We start from the raw sequence: 21,156 nt of genomic DNA, 5'->3' as shown, positions 1-21,156 counted from the left end.
GCATCTGTTGGGCCACTGTGTGAAACAGGATGCTGGACTAGATTATCCTTAGGCTTCATCCATCAGGGCTGTTCTTATGTTGATGCAGGTTGTTTCTTGGGCCATACTAACAGTCTTCCCTCTGCATACCACTTGAGGACTTCTAAGAACATATGAAGAACCCTGCTGGATCAGGCCCAAAGCCTAACTAGTCCAGCATCCTCTTTCCCACAGTGGCCCACCAGATGCCTCTGAGAAGCCCAAAGTCAAGAGGTGAAGGCATGCCCTCTCTCCTGCTGTTGCTCCCCTGCAACTGGTATCATGTCTCTGAGGCTGGGGGTGGTCTATAGCCTTCAGACTAGTAGCCATTGATACCATATTGATGGAACTGCTCCATTTGCTCCCTCTTCGGGGGCCCTCATAACTCACCTCTGTGGTCCAGTTGGACAAGATATGTGTGCTAGGTGTACGGAAGTGGATGTTGAGCTCCACGACACAGGCCACCCCAACTATAGCCACTAGCAGCATGATGAAAAGCAGGTACCTGCCGGGAGGACAGTACATTCATCAGGACACATTCATTAGGGCTGTGCTCAGTCTAGTATTCACTATTTGGACATCCTGGAAAGTAGGGGTGTGCACAAAACCAGTTTGCCTAGTTCGGTTTGAATACAGACTGGACTCAACCTGGACCAGGCATATTCAGTTTTGCACATCCCCAAAAACTCCCTGGCTTGGCTTGCGTTTGAGCCCGCTCGGGGATTCTAAATGTAACCTCTGGTGACCCGGGTACACAAATGGCCAGTGTGCATAAGCAGCCTTCAAAATGGCCACCGCAAGATGGGAGAGGGCCAGAAAGTCCTGAAAATGGCCCTTAATGGCCCAAAGAAGACTGGGGGGAGGGAGAGGGAAGCTTCTGAGATCATCCCATGGCTGCGGCAGCACCCCTTGGAGGCCACCAGATGACCAGGACCCGGCACTGAGTTTAAAATTAAAAACAAGAACAAAACATTTAGAACCTCTGAGACAGTCCGGGGGGTTCAACTCAAACTCAAGCCGAATGGAACCTGGCTCTGTTTGGTTCAAGGGCGAGCCATCGAACAGGCTCGGTTTGATGGTGAACTGGCTTGACCTCAAGCTAATTTGCACATCCCTACTGGAAAGTGTCAGGAGATTTGAACTGGAAAATCTGTTAGCAAGGCCCAGGAGACATACTCCCTGACCCAGCAGAGCTGTCTGGACTGTTGGCCTGATTCTTACAGCTACAGCACCGCTCAAAGAATGGCCAGAAAAGTGCACTGCAACTCACTAACCCAGCCAGAGTTATGATCTGGAGAGCCAATAGGAGCCCAGCTGGTTTTGTATAGCTAGCTACTTCCTCCAGCTGGACTCCTTTATCTACTGATTCTGTGCCTTTCAAGATTCCCCTTACCAGTCTCATGTGTTTCCTATTTAGGACAGGCAGCGCTACCTGCAAGACAACCATTGTTTTCTACCTTCTGAGATGGCAGCTGCTACTACTCCTATGAATATTTTTATACCACTTTTCAACAAAAGTTCTCAAAGTGGTCTATGTAGAATAATAGATGGCTTCCTGTCCCAAAAGGAATCACAAACTAAAAAGAAACATATGGTAATATCAGCAACAAACGCTGGGCAGATGCTGTCCTGGGGTTGGATAGATCTCTTCCCTTGCTCCCTGGGAATAGAAACTGGCTGGCCAGAAAAAAACACATACTTGCCAATGAGAGGGATGGCCAAGGAGGTCGCAGGCAGACGCTGGGAGATCAGGAGCAGGAAGACGGACTGAGCCAGCAAGATGGAGATCGCCAAGGTCACCTTCTCCCCACCTAGAAGGCACAAAGGGAGGAGCCCTGAGCCACCCACCCCAGAGCTGTGGGCACCAACTCCATCACCCACTTAACTCCAGGCCCCAAGTCCAGTTCACCATCGTGGGGAAGGACCATAGGACAGTCTGCCATGTTCACTGTCTGTAGGAGTAGCCTTCAGGTCTGGGTCCTCCAGAACAATGCGTTCCCTCCCACTCCTTTCACAACAAAATGGAAAATGGAAAGAAGCAGAAAAAAAGAGGAACTTAGTAGACACCTGCTGCCCATGGGGAACAGGAATTGGGTACTTATAGGTCAGGGGTTCCCAAACTTGTGTCCCCATATGTTGTTGGACTACAACTCCCATCATCCTCAGTCACAATGGAGGCATTGTGACTGAGGATGATGGGAGTTGTAGTCCTACAACATACAGGGACCCAAGTTTGAGAACTCTTGCACTAGGCAATTGAGAGGTTACAAATGCTGCAGGCCTAAAAAGGGCAGAAGCTGCCAGGAAGAAGCTAGTACTCATTAAAGGTACAAGAGCTCTGAAAAGCCTCAGTAGCACTTCTACCTGTCCCCATGGGGTAGCTTGGTGCTGCAATTGTATTTTAAATAATAAAATAAATAACCACAAATTGGGTCTGAAAAAAGACAGGCAAGCAACCCTGAAAACCCTGGAATGCCATGGACAGAGAGTGACTTAATCTGGATTCTTCAGCAAAACAGAGTGAAGGAAGGAAGGAATTCCAGAGCAAACTGCTCATGTGGAAGCACCAAGGGACTTCAGGATAAGGCCATTTGTATGAGTGTGCAGGAGGGGCAGAGCTGGGGAGCTGGGTGTCACTGGGTATCAGTGGGATGGCAGAGTAGCTTGGGATAATGCATGACCCCCAGAGAGGAGCAGGAAGGAGATTTTGCTCACTGTCAGCAGGCAGGTAGAACACCAGGGTGGTCATGAAGGCAATGAGGACACAAGGGGTGACAATGTTGATAATGTAGAAGAGAGGCTTGCGCTTGATGATGAGGTAGAAAGTGATGTCCTGGTGCCTGTTGCTCTCCGGAGAGACGCTTGGGTCAATGTTCTTGCGGGCTGGTCTGTGGATGATCTCCCATTCGCCATTCTCTAGGAGAGAGAGAGAGAGAGAGAGAGAGAGAGAGCAGGCAATTGGACAGAGCAAGTAGGCTGCCTTTCCAGGCCTAAGGCCACCAGCTGTTATGTCTGGGGCAGTGCATGATTGAGAAAATGGCTGCATTTACACTGGGAGGTCCAATAACAGCTATCCTGCATAAACACGTGGTTTGAGCCTAAGTGACCACAAGCTAGTTGAATCCTATCTCTGCAATGAACACACTAGGTGGTCTTAGATCAGCCACTCTCTTTCAGCCTTATCTGTAATCTGGGGCTAACAATATTGTCCTAACTTACAAGTAGAGGTGTCTGAGCTGATTCAGTTTGAGCCAGACTTGATGTCGAGACAGTTCAGCTTGACAGGTTTGGGATCAATCTGGACTGGCCTTGACCAGTCCAAGTTCGAACTGAACTGGGCGCAGTTCAAACCGAGCCAGCTGGGAGATCCACTGAGGATTCCCCTTTACCAGTAAAGGAGCAGGGGGGCTTGCTTAATGGTAGAGTGGGTGGGAAGGGAGTAAGTACTTATAAGTACTGCTGGCAGTGGCTGCTGTGGTGGTGGCTTCCCCCCACTGGCTTCACCCAGAGTAAGCAGGGCCAAAGGCAGCCCCATTTGGGCCTTTTATGGCCTGGTTTGGGCTTCTGTGCATGTGTGGATGCCATTTTAGTGACCTCCACATATGCACAGGTCTCACAGGTCTATTTCTCCTTGTCATCAATATCAGGAAATGGTGTTAGCCCCTTAAATGCCTGCCTACAGCCAGTAATGGCTGGATGAAGGATAATTAACTGAAGCTGAATCCAAGCAAGATGGAGGTGCTTATTGTTGGGGGTCATAATCTGCAAGACGGGATAGAAGAACATCCTGTTCTGGATGAAGTTACATTCCCCCAGAAAGAACATGTTTGGAGCTTGAGGGTGCTCTTGGACCCAGATCTCATTCTGGTACCTCAGGCTGAGGTTGTGTCCAGGAGCACTTTTTACCAGCTGTGGTTGATTCGACACCTCTGCCCGTTCCTTGAGGAGAATAACCTGAAAACAGCAGTACACCATTTGGTAACCTCCAGCTTGGACTACAGCAATGTGCTCTATGTAGGGCTGCCTTTGTACATAGTTCGGAAACTTCACTTAGTTCAAAATGTGGCAGCCAGATTGGGATATCCCAGAGAGACCACATTATGCCTGTTCTGAAGCAGCTGCACTGGCTGCTGTTATGTTTTTGGGCAAAGTACAAAGTGCTGGTTATTATCTTTAAAGCCCTTAATGGCTTAGGTCCATTTTATCTGAGAGAGCATATTTCTCTACAAGATTCCCACCACTCATTAAGAGAATCAGGAGGGGTCCTTCTTCAGGTGCCACCGGTTCATCTGATGGAGACCTGGGACAGTTGTTGTTGCCCCTAAATAGTGGAATATGCTCCCCATGTATATAAGAGGATTGTCTTTCTTGGAGGCCTTCATGAGAGCTGTAAAGACCCAACTTTTTAGCCTGGCTTTTAATCACACTTAGTTTTAATTGCAATTTTAATCTGCTTTTAATTGTTTTTTATTTTAATTGTTATGTATTTTTTATTTCAGTGTAAACTGCCCTGAGCCACTTTAGGAAGGGTGGTATATCAATCAATCAATCAAACAAACAAACAAACGAAATGAAAATATTGCTGTGCCCATTCCCTGCCCCCAAAGCTGATACCGGTGAAGCCTGCTGGGTCAATGATGATCCATTCCACTGGATAAGATTTCTTGGTCAAAATGTCCTCATCTGTTTTGAGCTCCATGGAGATCTCCTTGGCATTGTACATCAGTGAGCTGGGAAAGGAAGACAGAAGTCCTGTCAGCAGCATCCTCTGTGAGATCACTTTGACAAAGATGGCTCAGAGAGCACCTTTTAAAAACCCAAGTATATATTTTTACTAGTGTAATAAAATTGGCTGCCCAGCCAATCAGCTGGGTTGCCGGGACGCATTCTCACAGAGGCTGAGGCACGTTTACAGGGATTAAATATATAGATTTAAAACAATAATAAATTATATGTTAATTAAAATGACATCACCATAGCTAACTCTTGTGCTCCCTCCTCCGACGTGTCATTCAACAGCAGAAAGAGCTTTTCTTCCCTTCCTCTAAGAGACACCCCACCCCGACCCCAGGAGCTACACCCACAGGTGTCCACAGAACTCTGTCTAGGTGGGGGTAAAGACTACAATAACTTTTTCCAGGGGAGGAAGGCTTGGGCTTCACGCCCTGTGCTGTGCTCTGACTCCCTCTCACTTTCTCCCTGCACTGCTGTCACTGCTTAACAAGGCTGAGGGAAAACAATGCTTCCTCCCTCCCTCCTTCCTCTTCAAGGCCGTCCCCCTGGAGATGAAGTGAACTCCACTCCTGCCTGTCTGGCTTACTGGCTGGAGTTCCTGGTGCACCAAGACACCACTGCCGCCACCTGCGCCCTTTCATTGCATCTGGGTAGTTGGGGGAAAGGGTGCTGGGATAGGCACAGTCTCCATCTGGGGGGTACAAATGCCTCCCCTCTGGAAGACCATGACTGTATCAGTCTCCCTAACCTAAGTTGGTCCTGCTAGAAACCCAAGAGGTGCTGACAGTAGCAAAGAATGCTGAGCACTTGGAGCTTCACCACCATGCACAGGTGCCAAGAACACAAGCCAAAGGGCGGGCAACTCCTCACCTGAACTTCAAGGTGCAATTCTGCCAGTCAAAGGGAAAGAAGTTGACATTGATGGGGCAAGCACTGCGGAAGATGGCGGGAGGTAGCCAGTACACATAGCCTGTATTGTAAAGCAGAATGTTGGCATTGTAGGTGATCTGGAATTCACCGTCATTGCTGGGAAGGGAGAAAGAGTCACATTGCTTATTAAGGCAGGGGTCCCCAACATTTGGGTCCCCAGATATTGTTGGACTACAACTCCCACCACCCTTAGCCACAATGGCTAAAGTTGTTGGACTACAACTCCCAAAGGCCTTTGGCCATAGAGGCTGAGGGTGATGGGAATTGTAGTCCCAGTGTTAGACAGGTAGCCACGCCTCCTCCTCATGCTTCAACTCACCACACAGCTCTGCAAAAATGCTGGGGAATCCCACACTAGTGTTTTCAACACTGGAAGAGTACAACTTTTAAAAGACCCTTATATCAGGCATTCATAATCAAAATAGCCAGAAAATGCCATTGGTTGTCATCTCGTTGCTGTTACCATATTAAGTGGCTCCCTGTTTTATTCTGCTTCCCCTCATAAACACAAAGTAATTTTATGCAGGTTTAACTAAGAGTTTACCCAGAAACAATTCCATTTTCTTCTTCTCTTTTCCCTCCCTTTCCCCTTCTGACTCCACCCCACATACACTCTCTACTGGATCCTCACTGGGATAAACTTCTCAACAATACAACATTAAATAATTACTAGACAGAATACAACACTCCCTTGTCTGAATTCCCTGCAACCCTAAACATAATGAAGTAGCAATAAATTGCCATCTGGAAAACACCTATTATTACCAAAGAAGCTCAGTTTCTCAGTTTTGGCTTCCTTTGGAAGAGAGATCATTGGAGACTTGGCAATACAGTATCTATATATATATAATTCTCCTGGGTGTGCCTTGGAATGTGCGTCCCAGCGCCCAGCTGATTAGCTGGGTGGTGGACGTGCCTGATTGGCTGAGGTTTCACCCAGGAGGATTGGTTGCCGTGGCAGCAGCCCGGCCATGGAGGTGGCGGCCCGGCCTGGCTGCGGAGGCAAGGCCCAGGAGGGAGGAAAGAAAGTGTGTGTGTGTGGGGGGGGGAAGAAGTGGTGGTGGGGAGGAGAGGCGGCTGGGCCTGGAAGCGGAGACTGGGGCAGAAGACGGGGGAGAGGTAACCACCGGCCCCAAAGAGCACACAGATACTCTGTGCGGGGTCATCTAGTTTCATTTATTTACAAATAGACACACTGAACACTTTTACTTTTGCCTAGGCAAGCAATGGGTGCTCTCCTACCAAGCATGTCATAATCTCAGAAAGACATGGCTGCATCTCAAAGGTACCGTCAGTTCCCTCTCAACTGTCTCTCATTCTGTCTGTCCCCAAACTGCAAATTACTGTCTCTTTCTACTCACATGCCAGCAATTCCCCCTAAAATTCAATGGGGTTTGTGGAAAGGTTAAAAATTTGTTTTAAATTGCCTGCTTTTGTGAGTTGGGTGGTAGGTAGCACCCATCATGCCCTACCACATAACCCACTTTGGTGAACCTAGCAGCTACCCGTTGGGAACAATAGGGTGCTTCGAGTTTTCCCATTGTTCCCTGTGGTGGAAACTCTCAAAACATTTTGAGTTCTTTTGTTGAAACAGCCGGTTTGACCGGTTTGACCACTGTTTCGACAAAACATATCAGTCATTATGCTTTTCGTTTCAAGCTCAAAACGAAATGCAAAATTTGTTTCATGCACATCCCTACAACAGAGTCAAGTAGAATATATTTTGACAGTTCTAAAAACAGAAATTAGGGGCACTATAACAAATAACAAAATATGCTATTGGGGCAGAACAGTTTTTCTCATCTAGTCCTTTTGTCCACCAGACTCCTGCAAATGCAGTCATTGGGCTCCACATTAACCCTATTGTGAGGGGGGCAGGAGGAAGGGAAGAGAGGAGGGTGAGAGCAGCCATTGATCGTCTGTTACTGTTGGAAGTTAAAGGACTTTGCGCTGTCTCTTGTCTCAGACAGTGGAGGACAGACTAGTGAGTCAGAGGGCTAGAGGGTCAAGACATTGGTCACCCCTTCTCCACTGCTCTGACACTATCCCTTTGAAATGTAGATTGGTACTCTTAGGGATTAACTTCCTTCCTCTCTCTTTTCTCTACCTGTCCTTCTACCTTGCAACATGGCAAGCTCCTCTCCCTGCACCATGTGTGCAGAGAAGATACAGAATCCATCTGCATCCAGCTAGCTAGACAGATTAGAGATCCTAACTCCTCACTTTCCTATCTAGAATGGCGTTCCTTAATAAATTCCTTATATATTGATTTGAAACTATGAATTGGCTCTCCAAGTTACTTTACTCTCAGCATACACACATGCCTAAGTGAATTCCGCTGTGTTGTGCCTCTGTGCACTCTGCTATAATGAAAAGGGGATTCTCTCACCATAGAGAATTTCCAGCAGTTACTTCTCCTGGCAGCCATTTCAAAGCAGAGAAACCTGCTTTACAGACAGCTGTGTTTAGCTGAATGGACTGTTTGGGTTCTATTTTTTAATGCATCTAATTCTTTGACAGAAGCATCTACCATCACACTTATAGCCTTCGCCGCTCCAGAGGAAAGCTTTAAGTGTGAGCCCCATGAGAAGGGGACTGAGGAATATGATGAAAGCACCAGTGGGATGGGACTTACATTCCTTCTTTGGACAGTGTCCACAGTTAGACCATCCTTTAAGCATAATGTCTGAATGAGACTAGAGAAAGCCTTGAAAGGGATAGCCAAGGCAGACAGCTGCAGCATCTTAGGATACAGAGTTTGGCCTCTTTGATGGAACCTGTTGCTGACTCTTATTGCTGACTGTTAGGAATGACTGACTATTTTTATCCTCATCCAGTGCTCAGTCTGTGTATTTTTGTAAATAAACCAAATACTATAAAGATACCATAAGTCTGTAGTGACTTTTCTTCCAAAGGAGACCAGAATCTCTGGAATTTCTCATCACTTGAAGTGAGCTTTCTATGCTCATGTACACACACACACACACACACACACACACACACACACACACACACACACTCATTCCTCCTGTTCTCTTTCTTTCCTAGGTCAGTAGCAGTGTTCACTTTAAGGCATGTTCATGTCTGTAAACTCACACATTTTTTTTAATGTTTGCTCAGTTAATTTTAGATCCCACTCAGGTTGACCCAGGAAGGCCCTAGTCTGAATGCAAGTGCTTGCACACTGCCTTGATACTGCCATTCAAAACAAAATTTATCCCACACACAGATGGAAAAAAAAAATAGAGGGAAAACTGGTCAGTGGATATGCGCACTTCTGCCATTCTCCCATTAATTCAAGGTGAAGTTGTGGAATACTAGGAGTGCCAACTGACCAGGAAAATATGACCATGAATTTGCCCAGTCTATGTGTGGGTAATTGAACACACTGCCTTAATACTGACACCCAGAACAAAACTCATTCTGCACACAGAACACTGCTGGCAACCCTAGAAGTGCCTTGGGCTGACCGATGCTCACTTGTTCTCCAAGACAATTTCCGGCAGCCATAGCATGTCTGAAGGGAGACGTAGCAAGCTGATGCCACCAAATTCAGACTCATTCCACTGAAGTCTGTAGTCCGTCCATCCCTGTGGATAGTCCAGAATATGCCATTTAGACCTGCTATCCTAGGGCTTTTTTCTCTCAGAAATTGATTGATTGATTGATTGTTAAATTTATATACCGCCTTCCATTAAAACAATCCCAAGGTGGTTTACAGCAAAATTTAAAAATAAGATGGTAAGAAAGGCACAATTAAAATATTAAGTAAAAAATATTAAACAAATCTGATTAAAATTTTAAAACAAAAGCATAAAAGCAATTCAGAGTACAAAGAGCAGCAGCAGAGAATCAAATAAATGCCTGGGCAAAAAGCCAAGATTTTACACTCTTTCTAAAAGCTGTGATGGAGACCGAGGAGCGAATAGCCACCGGGAGAGCATTCCAGAATCTGGGGGCAGCAACAGAGAAGGCTCTGTTCCGTGTGCACGACAACTGAGCCTCCCTCATTGTTGGCACCTGGAGCAGAGCCCCCTCAGATGACCTTGTCAAGTGGGCAGTAACAATTAGGTTAGGTTGTTTAGTAATTAGAATACCTAAGTATTTCATGGAGTCTGTTTTCCAAGTAAAGGGAAATCCCTCTCATATCCCTATGAGAGAGGGGCAATTTCCCAATGGACATGGCCTCGGATTTGTGCCAATTAATTTTGTATCCAGAGAGGTCCCCAAATTGGTATAGTAATTCCATAAGTTTAGGGACGGATTCCTGTGGTTTGGAAAGAAACAAGAGGATGTCATCTGCATATAATGCAATTTTATGTTTTTGTCCATCTACCTCGATCCCCTTAATACCTGCATTTTGCCTCACTGTGCAAGCCAGAGGTTCAAGGGCCAAGTCGAAGAGCAATGGAGATAAGGGACAGCCCTGTCTGACCCCACACTGCCTGACACACCTGGAAGGAACTGGCAAGGCAACTAAACTTCGATCACATGGATATGACACTGTGGGGTAACCCACATATATTGATAGGCAAACAAACAATTTTGTGGAAACATTGGATTGATAAAGGGATTTACCGGTTATCACAGCTGAAAAATGTTAATGATAGCTACACACCCTTTGCACTCCTGCAAGAGGAGTTCCATCTACCACCAGCATGTGCCTGGCAATATATACAACTGAGACATACCATATCGGCTCAAGTCGGTCCAGACGCCTTGGCGCCCCCACTAACTCCAGCTATCTTTGGGCTTGCCATTAAGATGGCCTCTCTCCCAAAACTAAATAAGTACCTATATGCCAGTGTGCATAGAGACATAGACCCTGGGTTAGATTTACTTAGGGACAAATGGAACATGGAACTTTCTGATAAACTGTCACCTGAGCAATGGCAAAATATTTTAAGTAGTGTTCAATGCAGTATATTGGATCTTAAATTGCACCTCATCCAGCAGAAAATTATTTTCAGGGCCTACTGGACTCCTCTATACCTTATGCGATTAAAAATGTCCTCAAATAGTAACTGTTGGAGATGCAATAATCCACAGGCCAATTTAACACATATGTTCTGGGAATGTTCCATAGTGCAAGGCTTCTGGAGAGAGGTCACTATGCGAATAAACTTAGTGCTGGATTCATCTCTTGCACTGAAGGATCGAAATGCAGTGTTGGGGTTTATTCCAACCAGCTGGGGACTAAAATACAGCTCTAAGCAACGGCTTTGGTGGAGCCTGCTGGTTGCCAAGAGGTTGATATTGAGGCTGTGGAAATCTCCCATTCCCCCTTGGTGCGAGGATTGGGTACAGGACCTGCTTAAGCTTGCAGCACATGAAAAATGGGCCCTCTTAAAAGTAAATAAATTGGATAAATGGTCTGAAATTTGGGATAACGTTCTTAATCTTTTCTTAGAATAAGAATCCTTCTGACCTATCCACATTTTCTTGTGCAATGGTGATTCTCCCTTCTTCTCTTCCTTTTTTCCTCTTCTGTTTTTCTTTCTGTTTTTCTTTCTGTTCTTTCTTTCTTTCTGTTCTTTCTTTCTTTCTTTCTTTTGGGGGTATGGGGGCAGGATGGGGGCAATTTGGGCATGTTGTTGCAAAATATAAAATGTTATAAAATGTTTAAAAACATTAAATTTAAAAAAAGTGTGCAGTAACCCTTGGGAGCAGGCGGTCCCTCAGGTATATCGGGCCCAGACAGTTTAGGGCTTTAAAGGTCATAAGAACATGATGGGCCCAAGGCCCATCTAGTCCAGCATCCTGTTTCTCACAGTGGCCCACCAGATGCTGCTGGAAGCCACAGGCAGGAGTTGAGGGCATGCCCTCTCTCCTGCCATTTCTCCCCTGCAACTGGTTCTCAGAGCCATCCTGCCTTTTGAGACTGGAGGTGGCCCACAGCCCTCCAACTAGTAGCCATTGATGGACCTCTCCTCCATGAAGTTATCCAAGCCCCTCTTAAAGCCATCCAGGTTGTTGGCTGTCACCACATCCTGTGGCAGAGAGTTCCACAAGTGGATCACGTGTTGTGTGAAAAAGTACTTCCGTTTGTTGGTCCTAGACCTCCTGGCAATCAATTTCATGGAGTGACCCCTGGTTCTAGTGTTGTGTGAGAGGGAAAAGAATTTCTCTCTCCAAATTCTCCAAACCATGCATGATTTTATAGACCCCTATCAGGTCTCCCCTCAGTCATCTTTCTTCTAAGCTAAAAAGCCCCAGGTGTCGTACTCTTGCCTCATAAGAAAGGTGCTCTAGGCCCTCAATCATCTTGGTTGCCCTCTTCTGCACCTTTTCCAGTTCAACAATGTCCTTTTTAAGATGTGGTGACCAGAATTGTACGCAGTACTCCAAGTGTGGTCGCACCATAGTTTTGTATAAGGGCATTATAATGTTAGCCGTTTTATTTTCAATCCCCTTTCTAATGATCCCTAGCATGGAATTTGCCTTTTTCACAGCTGCCGCACATTGAATCAACACTTTCAACGAGCTGTCCACCACGACCCCAAGATCCCTCTCCTAGTCAGTCACCAACAGCTCAGATCCCATCAGCATATACTTGAAGTTGGGGTTTTTCATCCCAATGTGCATCACTTTACACTTGCTAACATTGAACTGCATTTGCCATTTTGTCGCCCACTCCCCCAGTTTGGAGAGATCCTTTTGGAGCTGCTCACAATCCGTTTGGGATTTCACTACCCGGAAGAGTTTGGTATCATCTGCGAATTTGGCCACCTCGCTACTTACCCCTGATTCTAGATCATTTATGAATAAATTAAAAAGCACCGGTCCCAGTACAGATCCCTGGGGAACCCCACTTCTTACTTCCCTCCGTTGTGAAAACTCTCCATTTATGCCTTCCCTCTGTTTCCTGTCTTTCAGCCAGTTAGCAATCCACACATGTACCTGTCCCCTTATCTCATGACAGCTAAGTTTCCTCAGGAGTCTTTGATGAGGAACTTTGTCAAAAGCTTTTTGGAAGTCCAGGTAGACTATGTCAACTGGATCACATTGATCCACACACTCGTTGACACCCTCAAAGAAGTCCAAAAGGTTGGTGAGGCAAGGTTTACCTTTGCGGAAGCCATGCTGGCTCACTCCCAGCAGGGCCTGTTCTTCTAGGTGCTTTACAGTTTTATCCTTGAGGATGCTTTCCATCAATTTGCCTGGAATGGACGTTAGGCTAACCGGGCTGTAATTTTCCGGATCGCCCCTGGATCCCTTTTTGAAAATCGGTGTTACATTTGCTACTCTCCAGTCCTGTGGTACAGAGCCCGATTTCAGGGATAAGTTGAAAAATTTAGCAAGGAGGTCGGCAATTTCATGTTTTGAGTTCTTTGAGGACTCTTGGATGGATGCCATCTGGCCCTGGTAATTTGTTAGCTTTCAGTTTTTCCAGACAGTTTAGAACATCATCTCTTGTCACTTCTATCTGACTCAGCTCTCTAGCCTCCATCCCTAAAAAGCCTGGTTCTGGAACAGGTATATGCTCAGTATCCTCTGCCATGAAGACAGATGCAAAGAACTCATTTAGCTTCTCTGCAACCTCCATATCCTCCTTAATAATCCCTTTCACTCCATCATTGTCTAATGGCCCAACCGACTCCCTGGCAGGTTTCCTGCTTCTGATGTTCTTAAAGAAGTTTTTGTTATTCCCCTTGATTCTTTTGGCTAAATGTTACTCAAACTCACTTGAGGAGGTCTGTCTCCAGTTGCCACCAACTCATTTGGTGGCTACACAGAGACGGGCCTTCTCGGCTGCTGCCCCGAGACTGTGGAATGCGCTCCCTGCTGAGATACGATCCTCCCCATCTCTCGCAATTTTCAGAAAACACCTGAAAACACACCTCTTTAACCAGGCCTTTTCAGCTTTTTAAAACTTGTTTTTAAATAGTTCTGAATATTTAATTGTTGTTTTATGATGTTTTTAATTAATTATTGTTTTATTTTTAATTGATTTTAATGGTGTTTTAATGTAAACCGCCCTGAGCCTTTTGGAAGGGCGGTATAAAAGTTTTAATAATAAATAAATAATAATAAATAAATAATCTCTCTTTTTGCCTCCCTTATTGTCACCTTGCATTTATTTTGCCAGAGTTTGTGTTCTTTTCTGTTCTCTTCATTTGGACAGGCCTTCCAATTTCGGAAGGAAGTCTTCTTCCCTTTTATGGCTTCTTTGACGGTACCCATAAGGTCAAAACCAGAACCTTGAATTGGACCCGGAAACAAACTGGTAGCCAGTGCAACTCTTTCAAAATGGGTGTGATGTGCTCCCACCGGGCAGCTCCAGATAAAACCCTAGCTGCTGCATTTTGCACTAGCTGCAGTTTCTGGATATTCTTCAAGGGCAGCCCCATGCAGAGCGCATTACAGTAATCCAGCCGTGACATGACTTAGGCATGGGTAACTGTGGCCAGATCTGCCTTCTCGAGAAAGGGACGCAGCTGGCGCACTAGCCGAAGCTGTGCAAAGGCACCCCTGGCCACCAGCTCCACCTGAGCTTCCAAAAGCAGAGCCAGGGACAGTAATACCCCCAAGCTGCGTACTTGCTCCTTCAAGGGGAGTGCAACCCCATCCAGAACCGGTAAAATCTCCTCATCCCTATTGGCTCTCCTACTGACCAACATTACCTCTGTCTTGTCCAGATTCAATTTCAGTTTATTAGCCCATATCCAACCCATCATGGCCTCCAGCCCCCTATTCAGGACATCCACCGCCTACCTAGGATCAGGTGACAAGGAGAGATAGAGATGAGTGTCATCCGCATATTGCTGACAACTCAGTCCAAGTCCCCGGATGACCTCTCCCAGTGGTTTCATGTAGATGTTAAACAGCATGGGGGATAAGACCGAACACTGCGGGACACCACAGGCCAACGGCCACGGAGCCGAGCAGTAGTCCCCCAGCACCACCTTCTGGACCCTCCCCCCAAGAAAGGACCAGAACCACTGCAACGCAGTACCTCCGATTCCCATACTCAAAAGGCGGCCCAGAAGGATACCATGGTCGATGGTATCGAATGCCGCCGAGAGGTCCAGCAGAACCAACAGGGACGCACTTCCCCTGTCTAGTTCCCGGCATAGGTCATCCACTAGAGCGACCAAGGCAGTCCCATATCCGGGGCGGAAGCCAGATTGAAAAGGGTCCAGATAATCCGCATCATAATCCAAGACCCTCTGCAGCTGGGACACCACCACACACTCTATCACCTTGCCCAAAAAGGGCAGGTTAGAGACTGGTCTATAGTTATCTGGGTTGGAAGAATCAAGGGAGGGCTTTTTAAATAATGGTCTTACCATCGCCTCCTTGAGGCACGATGGCATCATGCCCTCCCTTAATGAGGCATTAATAATCACCTCCAACCATCTACCTGTCCCCTCTCTGGCAAATTTTATTAGCCATGAAGGACAAGGGTCAAGAGCACACGATGTTGCCCACACACTGCCCAGGATCTTGTCCACATCCTCAGGCTGCACCAACCGAAAAATATCCAACACAATAGGACCAGATGGTATCAGAGGTATGTCTGCCAGAACTGCCAAAACTCTGGAGTCCAAATCAGCACGGATGTGAGCAACTTTATCCGCAAAGTGACATGCAAACTGATCACAGTGGGCTGTGGATGGTTCCTCCCCCATTACCTGGGTGGATGTGTGCAGCAATGTCTTAGCTACACGAAACAGCTCCGCTGGTCTGCACTGAGCAGATGCAATGGAGGCGGAGAAAAAGCATTTCTTTGCTGCCCCCCCCACCACGGAATAGTCCCTAAAATGGGCTCTAGCCCGTGTTCGGTCGGACTTGTCACGAGTCTTCCTCCAGCATCATTCCAGCTGCTGCCCAAGTTGTTTCATCGCCCTAAGCACCGAGGAAAACTAAGGAGCCGAACGGGCTTCACCAAGCCAGAGAGGGCATTTAGGAACAACTGTGTCAACAGCCTGGACTGTCTCTCCATTCCAGAGATCAACCAGGGCTTCGACAGGGTCACCAGCTCTGGACACTGGAAACTCCCCGAGGGCCTTCTGGAATCCAAGTGGATCCATAAGCCTCCGGGGGCGGACCATTCTAATAAGTCCACCACCCCTGCAGAGGGCAGACAGAGCAGTCAAATTAAACCCCACCAGATGATGTCCTGTCCATGACAAGGGAGTTATCTCAAACTCCCCCACCTCCAGATCATTTATTCTCTGGTCGGCAAAACCCGGATCCAGAGTATGTCCTGCCACGTGGGTAAGGCTCGATACCAATTGAGACAGGCCGATGGTTGTCATGGAGGCCATTAAATTCTGAGCCGCACCCACTAGGGGGGCCTCAGCATGGACATTGAAATCTCCCAAAACAATAAGCTTGGGGGAACCCAAGGCCACCTCCGAGACCACCCCCGCCAGCTCAGGAAGGGAGACTGAAGTGCAGCAGGGTGGTCGGTACACCAGCAGAATCCCCAGCCTATCTCGGAGGCCCACCCTCAAGGACAAACACTTGAAATTCTGAGATTGACTGACTGGGCACCTGGAAATGAGGAGGGTCTCTTGATAGATGACCGCAACGCCCCCTCCCCGACCCTCCAGGTGGGGCTGCTGCACAATCAGGAAACCTGGAGGACAGAGCTGAGAGAGACCAACCCCACCCAGCTCATCCAACCAGGTCTCCATCACACATACCAGGTCAGCATGCTCATCCACAATCAAATTGTGGATGAGAGATGTTTTAGCATTAACTGACCTGGCATTCAGCAGCAGCACCCTAATCTTTGAGGGAGTGTTCTCAGAGCTCCCAGGGGTCTCAGGGTTGGGAGTAGAGCTGGACAAAGGAACAGGCCTCAGTTGCCTGGACCATTTCCCCCTGTAACAGCCTGCCCAACTCCCACCGCCATACCTCCCTCTGCCCACTACCAGTGATATTGCTGCCCCCACACCAACCCCACTTTCCTGCTCTCCCAGACACATCCCTCAGTCCAAACCACCACAGCTCCACTACTTAACAAAACCAGGGGTCAAACAGACTTATGCTGACTTCTGACTCCAGGCAGCTCGCTCCAAGGCTGCGAGCCACAAGGAGAGACCGCCAAGAGGCTGGCGCCTGTTGTTCAGCCTGAGTTTTAAAGCAGCCCCATAGTTGATATACAACTGGAGAAGGTGGGGCAGAGGCAAAAAGCACAATCAATGCCCTGCCAAAGATGTTCCCTCTTCCCTATAACAAACTATAAAAACTCCCTCCTATTAGAACAGGGCAGTGCTTTAGTTAGTCTGGTAGGTTTTATGCTGCTGTGGGGGGGAAAGAAGAAGAAGACGACGAGGAGGAAAATAGAGAAAGGAACAACACGCCAGGGAGGTATGGGGAGGGGGGAACTGTTGTCATCAGTGCTCCTGCTCAGTAGTCCAGCAAAGTTGCTGGGACTCTTCAAGCCTCTGGCTACTGCAGTCCACCGGCTGTTCTCCACTCGGCTGAGAACCACAAGGCTCTCAAGAAAAAGCATACCATCCAACTCCTAGCAAGGCCCAAATATGACCAAAGGCCAGAGCTGAAGCTCCAGCTTTTTTTGCCTTTTCAGGCGGAGCTGGAATTCACTACCTTTTTGCTGTCACATTCAGAGGCAAGAGTATTCACAGTCAGGGGAGGAGAAACTGGGGAGGGAGTTACATGGAGGCCTTATTGGCAGTGCTAACATTTCTCTTGGTGGTTGAGCCACCCTCTTCCCCCCACCCCAATTCATTTCAGAGCAACGTTATGCCTTCATGATGCTGGAAAACAGATGGTGGTTGCCAAATAAGGTCTGCTGGATGGGCAGGGGAGGCTCCTGCAGGCACCATTTTGAGAAGCCAGGGAGGGAACGTGAAACCTTCTGCTCTTCCCAGAGAGGCTCCATCCCCTGAGGGGAATATCTTCCAGTGCTCACACTTCTAGTCTCCCATTCATATGCAACCAGGGCAGACCCTGCTTAGCTAAAGGGACAACAAAACTTTTTAATTAAATGTTGGGGTCAAAATACTTGTAAATAAATAATTTGGCTTCTATTGATTCTGTGTCTGATATGATATCTAAAAGTAATATCTACATTTGTTGATATAATTACCCCCCCCCTGCTCTCTGCCTAATAAAGGACTGTGCGTTTCATCTGTACTGTGAGATAGTACAGATAGTCCTGTACCAGAAACACTGTATTAAAAGGGCCTAAGGCAGGGCTTTCACCCCAGATACTGTAGGACTTCAACTCCCATCACTGGGGGATAGAAAGCTAAACATCCAGGCTGCTGCCCACCCACCATGTAGGGCTGCCAGGTCCAGATCATGAAAATAGACGATATCCAACTTTGGACACCACAACACATACAAAAAAAAGTTTGTTGGTCCCCAAAATAGTCGCATGCCCTCTATAAAAGCTCCTAGTTGGCAACCCTACCACCATGGCTGAAGTAGAAGGGAAAAAGAGGCCATTGCTTCTTTTTCCCAGCATGCCTTGGTGCAATCTGGGATTCAGTGCCTCAGGATTGGGGCCTTGGACCAGTTTAGCTTCCTGAGAAGCTGGGATACAAAGTAGTCTACTTACATGCTCAATCCATACATTGCTCGTGAGAGTTTCATCAGCCTCTTTCTGTAACAACATAGAAACAAAAGCTATCACAACCAGAATTTCGGACAGAAGAGGCATTTCTATGCTTAAGTCTCTGCAGTGCAGTACATGCATTATGTTTGATGTGAGTGTGACAGGCTGCTTTATGAAGCTGTGAAGTTTTCAAATTAGGGCAACTAGGTATAAAAGAAGAGAGAAAATCTTTAATAGTAGATGTGTTGGGAAAGAGCCACTCCAACACAGCATGTTTGGATAGCTAATAGCAATGATTGCTTTAAATGGGGATTAGATATATTCATGGAAGAGTGCTTTCAGGGGTGCTTTCTATCAGCTTTGGCTGATACGTCAGCTGCGTCCATTCCTCGAGATCAATGACTTCAAAATGGTGGTACATTTGTTGGTAACCTCCAGACTGGACTTCTGTAATGCACTCTACGTGGGGCTGCCTTTGTACATAGTCCAGAGACTTCAGTTGGTTCAGAATGCGGCAGCCAGGTTGGTCTCCGGGGCATCTCGGAGAGACCACATTACTCCCTTGCTGATGGAGCTACACTGGCTGCCAATAAGTTTCCGGGCAGAATACAAAGTGCTAGTTATCACTTATAAAGCCCTAAACGGCTTAGGCCCTGGGTATTTAAGAGAATGTCTTCTTCATTATGTGCCCCACTGCCCATTGAGGTCACTTGAGGAGGTCCGTCTCCAGTTACCGCCAGCTTGTCTGGTGGCCACACAGAGACGGGCCTTCTTGATTGCTGCCCCAAGATTGTGGAATGTGCTCCCTGCTGAGATACAATCCTCCCCATCTCTGACTATTTTTAAAAAACATCTGAAGACCCATCTCTTCACCAAAGCTTTTTCAGCTTTTTAAATTTGTAGGTTTTAAATTTATATTGTTTTTAAATTGTTAAACTGTTTTAACCTTCTATATTTGTTTTAATTGTTTTTATGTCATTGTTAATCGCCCAGAGACAAAAGTTTGGGCAGTATACAAGTTAAATAAATAAATAAATAAATAAAATAAACTAGCTGACCCCGCACACAGCATCTGTGCGGCGCTTTGGGGCCGGCTGTTTCCCCCTTCCTCTTCCTCCTGCTCTGGTCTCTCCTCTCTTTCCCTTCCCTCTGACCCCGTGCTCTCTGGCCCTCTTCCCCTCCCATTCCTCCCCCACACAGAGCCTCACTAGGCAGAAGGGCCTGCCACCACCATTTTTTTCTCCCTCCAGGTTCAGATGCAGTATACCTCTTCATACTGGATGATGCAGACAATTAACAGGGCAGTCTTATTGCCGTCACACCCTGCTTGTGGATTTCCTGGAAGCACCTGGTTGGGAAGCAGGAAGCTGGACAAGGTGGACTTTTGGTCTGACTTTACTTACTCCGGAAGCTGCATCTAGCTCAGTATTGTCTGCTCTGATTTTGTGAGTATCAGCAGCCATGCTACCTGGAGATGCTGCTTAGGACCTTTTGCATACAAAGCAGAGGCTCTACCACTGAGCTATAGTCCTTCCCCATCGAAAGCTGCCACATAGTGAATCAGATGCTTGGTCTCTTTAGTTCAGTACTAGAGTACAACAGCTCTCCAGACAAATATTCCCCAGTCCTATCTAGAGATGCCAAGATCTGTACCTGGGACTTTCTTCGTGGAAAACAGATGCTCCAGCATAGAGCTATAGCCCCATCTCCATATGGGATGTTCTTATAAGGCTTGGAATGGCCTCTCCCCTAGGAGAGCTGGTCTTGCGGTAGCAAACATGACTTGTCCCCTTAGCTAAGCAAGGTCCACCCTGGTTGCATATGAATGGGAAACTTGATGTGTAAGCACCCTTAGAGAATGGAGCCGCTCTGGGAAGAACAGAAGGTTTCAAGTTCCCTCTCTGGCTTCTCCAAGATAGGGCTGTGAAAGATTCCTGCCTGCAACCTTGGAGAAGCAGCTGCCAGTCTGTGTAGACAATACTGAGCTAGATGGACCTATGGCTTGACTCAGTATATGGCAGCTTCCTATGTTCTATCCCATGGTGATTGCATGCTGACTAATCCCAAGGGGCTGGGGGTGACCTCACCAGAGAGACAAGGTTGGAGAGGGTGAGCCCCAGGGTGATGGAGACGGTCTCATCCTTGGAAGCCACCGGCCTCAGTTCCTTTTTGTAGTTTCTCTCCTCAAAGAGGTGCTTGATGAGCTTCCCCTCCATGTTCACAGCCAGGGTGCCTGGAGGGGCACAGAGACAAGGGCAGTTGAGCTGACCTATTCTTGGGGGGAAGCATCTCTGCCAGTTGATCATAAACATTGCAATGACTTGATCTAGACACTACAGATCAGATTAGACAAAGAAGTGGTTCTCAAACTTGAGTCCCTGGATGTTGGACTACAACTCCAATTATCCCCAGCTGCAATGGTCGACTACTGTACCTGGGAATGATGGGAGTTGTAGGTCAACCACCCCTGGGGACTCAAGTCTGAGAACCCTTGGTCTAAACAACTACAGGAATGCCTGTGCTAAAATGCTCCAAGGGATAACAGCACAAAGGAGGACATTACAGTTGATCACCTGTACCTTTAATAAGTCTTGTAGCAGAGGTGTAGCTAGGGGAGAGGGGGCCCCATGTTCATCTCTCTCTCTGGTGTCCCCCCCGTCCCCCCCGAATGAGGGAGATAATGAAGAAAATAGGGAGGGGTGGAGCTGGAAGGCCCCCAGGAGCTGGGAGCCAGTGTTCTTTAAAGCCTTTTGCTCAATTATAGCTACACCCCTGTCTCGCAGAAAGTAGAAATTCGGCAGGTGTGGCTTATAATGCAAGGGAAAGAGAAGTTGCCCTTCTGCCCTCTGGCAGTTCCTCCTTCTACAAAACTATCCAAGGTACAGCCTATTGTCCTTTGCATATATGTCAAAAGAACATGTGGCTTCCTTGGTATCCAC

The 21,156-nt window shown here is 47.2% G+C and overlaps 1 protein-coding gene across 5 annotated transcripts in view; it reads right to left on the bottom strand.

The window, feature by feature from the left end:
• Nucleotides 1-21,156, bottom strand: part of CHRND (cholinergic receptor nicotinic delta subunit) — a 41,387-nt gene that overhangs the window by 16,697 nt on the left and 3,534 nt on the right. For 2 of the 5 annotated variants that reach the window (XM_053311719.1, XM_053311720.1), the window contains exons 2-9: nt 20,305-20,450; nt 18,221-18,265; nt 9,163-9,272; nt 5,623-5,778; nt 4,633-4,748; nt 2,734-2,934; nt 1,718-1,829; nt 409-523 (exon numbers count right to left, since the gene is read on the bottom strand). In XM_053311719.1, the coding sequence (XP_053167694.1) occupies nt 409-523; nt 1,718-1,829; nt 2,734-2,934; nt 4,633-4,748; nt 5,623-5,778; nt 9,163-9,272; nt 18,221-18,265; nt 20,305-20,450 (1,001 nt within the window). Of the gene's footprint in view, nt 1-408; nt 524-1,717; nt 1,830-2,733; nt 2,935-4,632; nt 4,749-5,622; nt 5,779-9,162; nt 9,273-11,110; nt 11,145-18,220; nt 18,266-20,304; nt 20,451-21,156 lie in introns of those variants that run through there. The other 3 variants (XM_053311723.1, XM_053311721.1, XM_053311724.1) reach the window with 3 other exon arrangements.

This window comes from Hemicordylus capensis, chromosome 3, assembly GCF_027244095.1.
Source record: "Hemicordylus capensis ecotype Gifberg chromosome 3, rHemCap1.1.pri, whole genome shotgun sequence".
NCBI classification, from domain to species: domain Eukaryota; kingdom Metazoa; phylum Chordata; class Lepidosauria; order Squamata; family Cordylidae; genus Hemicordylus; species Hemicordylus capensis.
The sequence above is the reverse complement of the archived record's forward strand: the minus strand, read 5'-3'. Positions and strand labels throughout refer to the sequence as shown.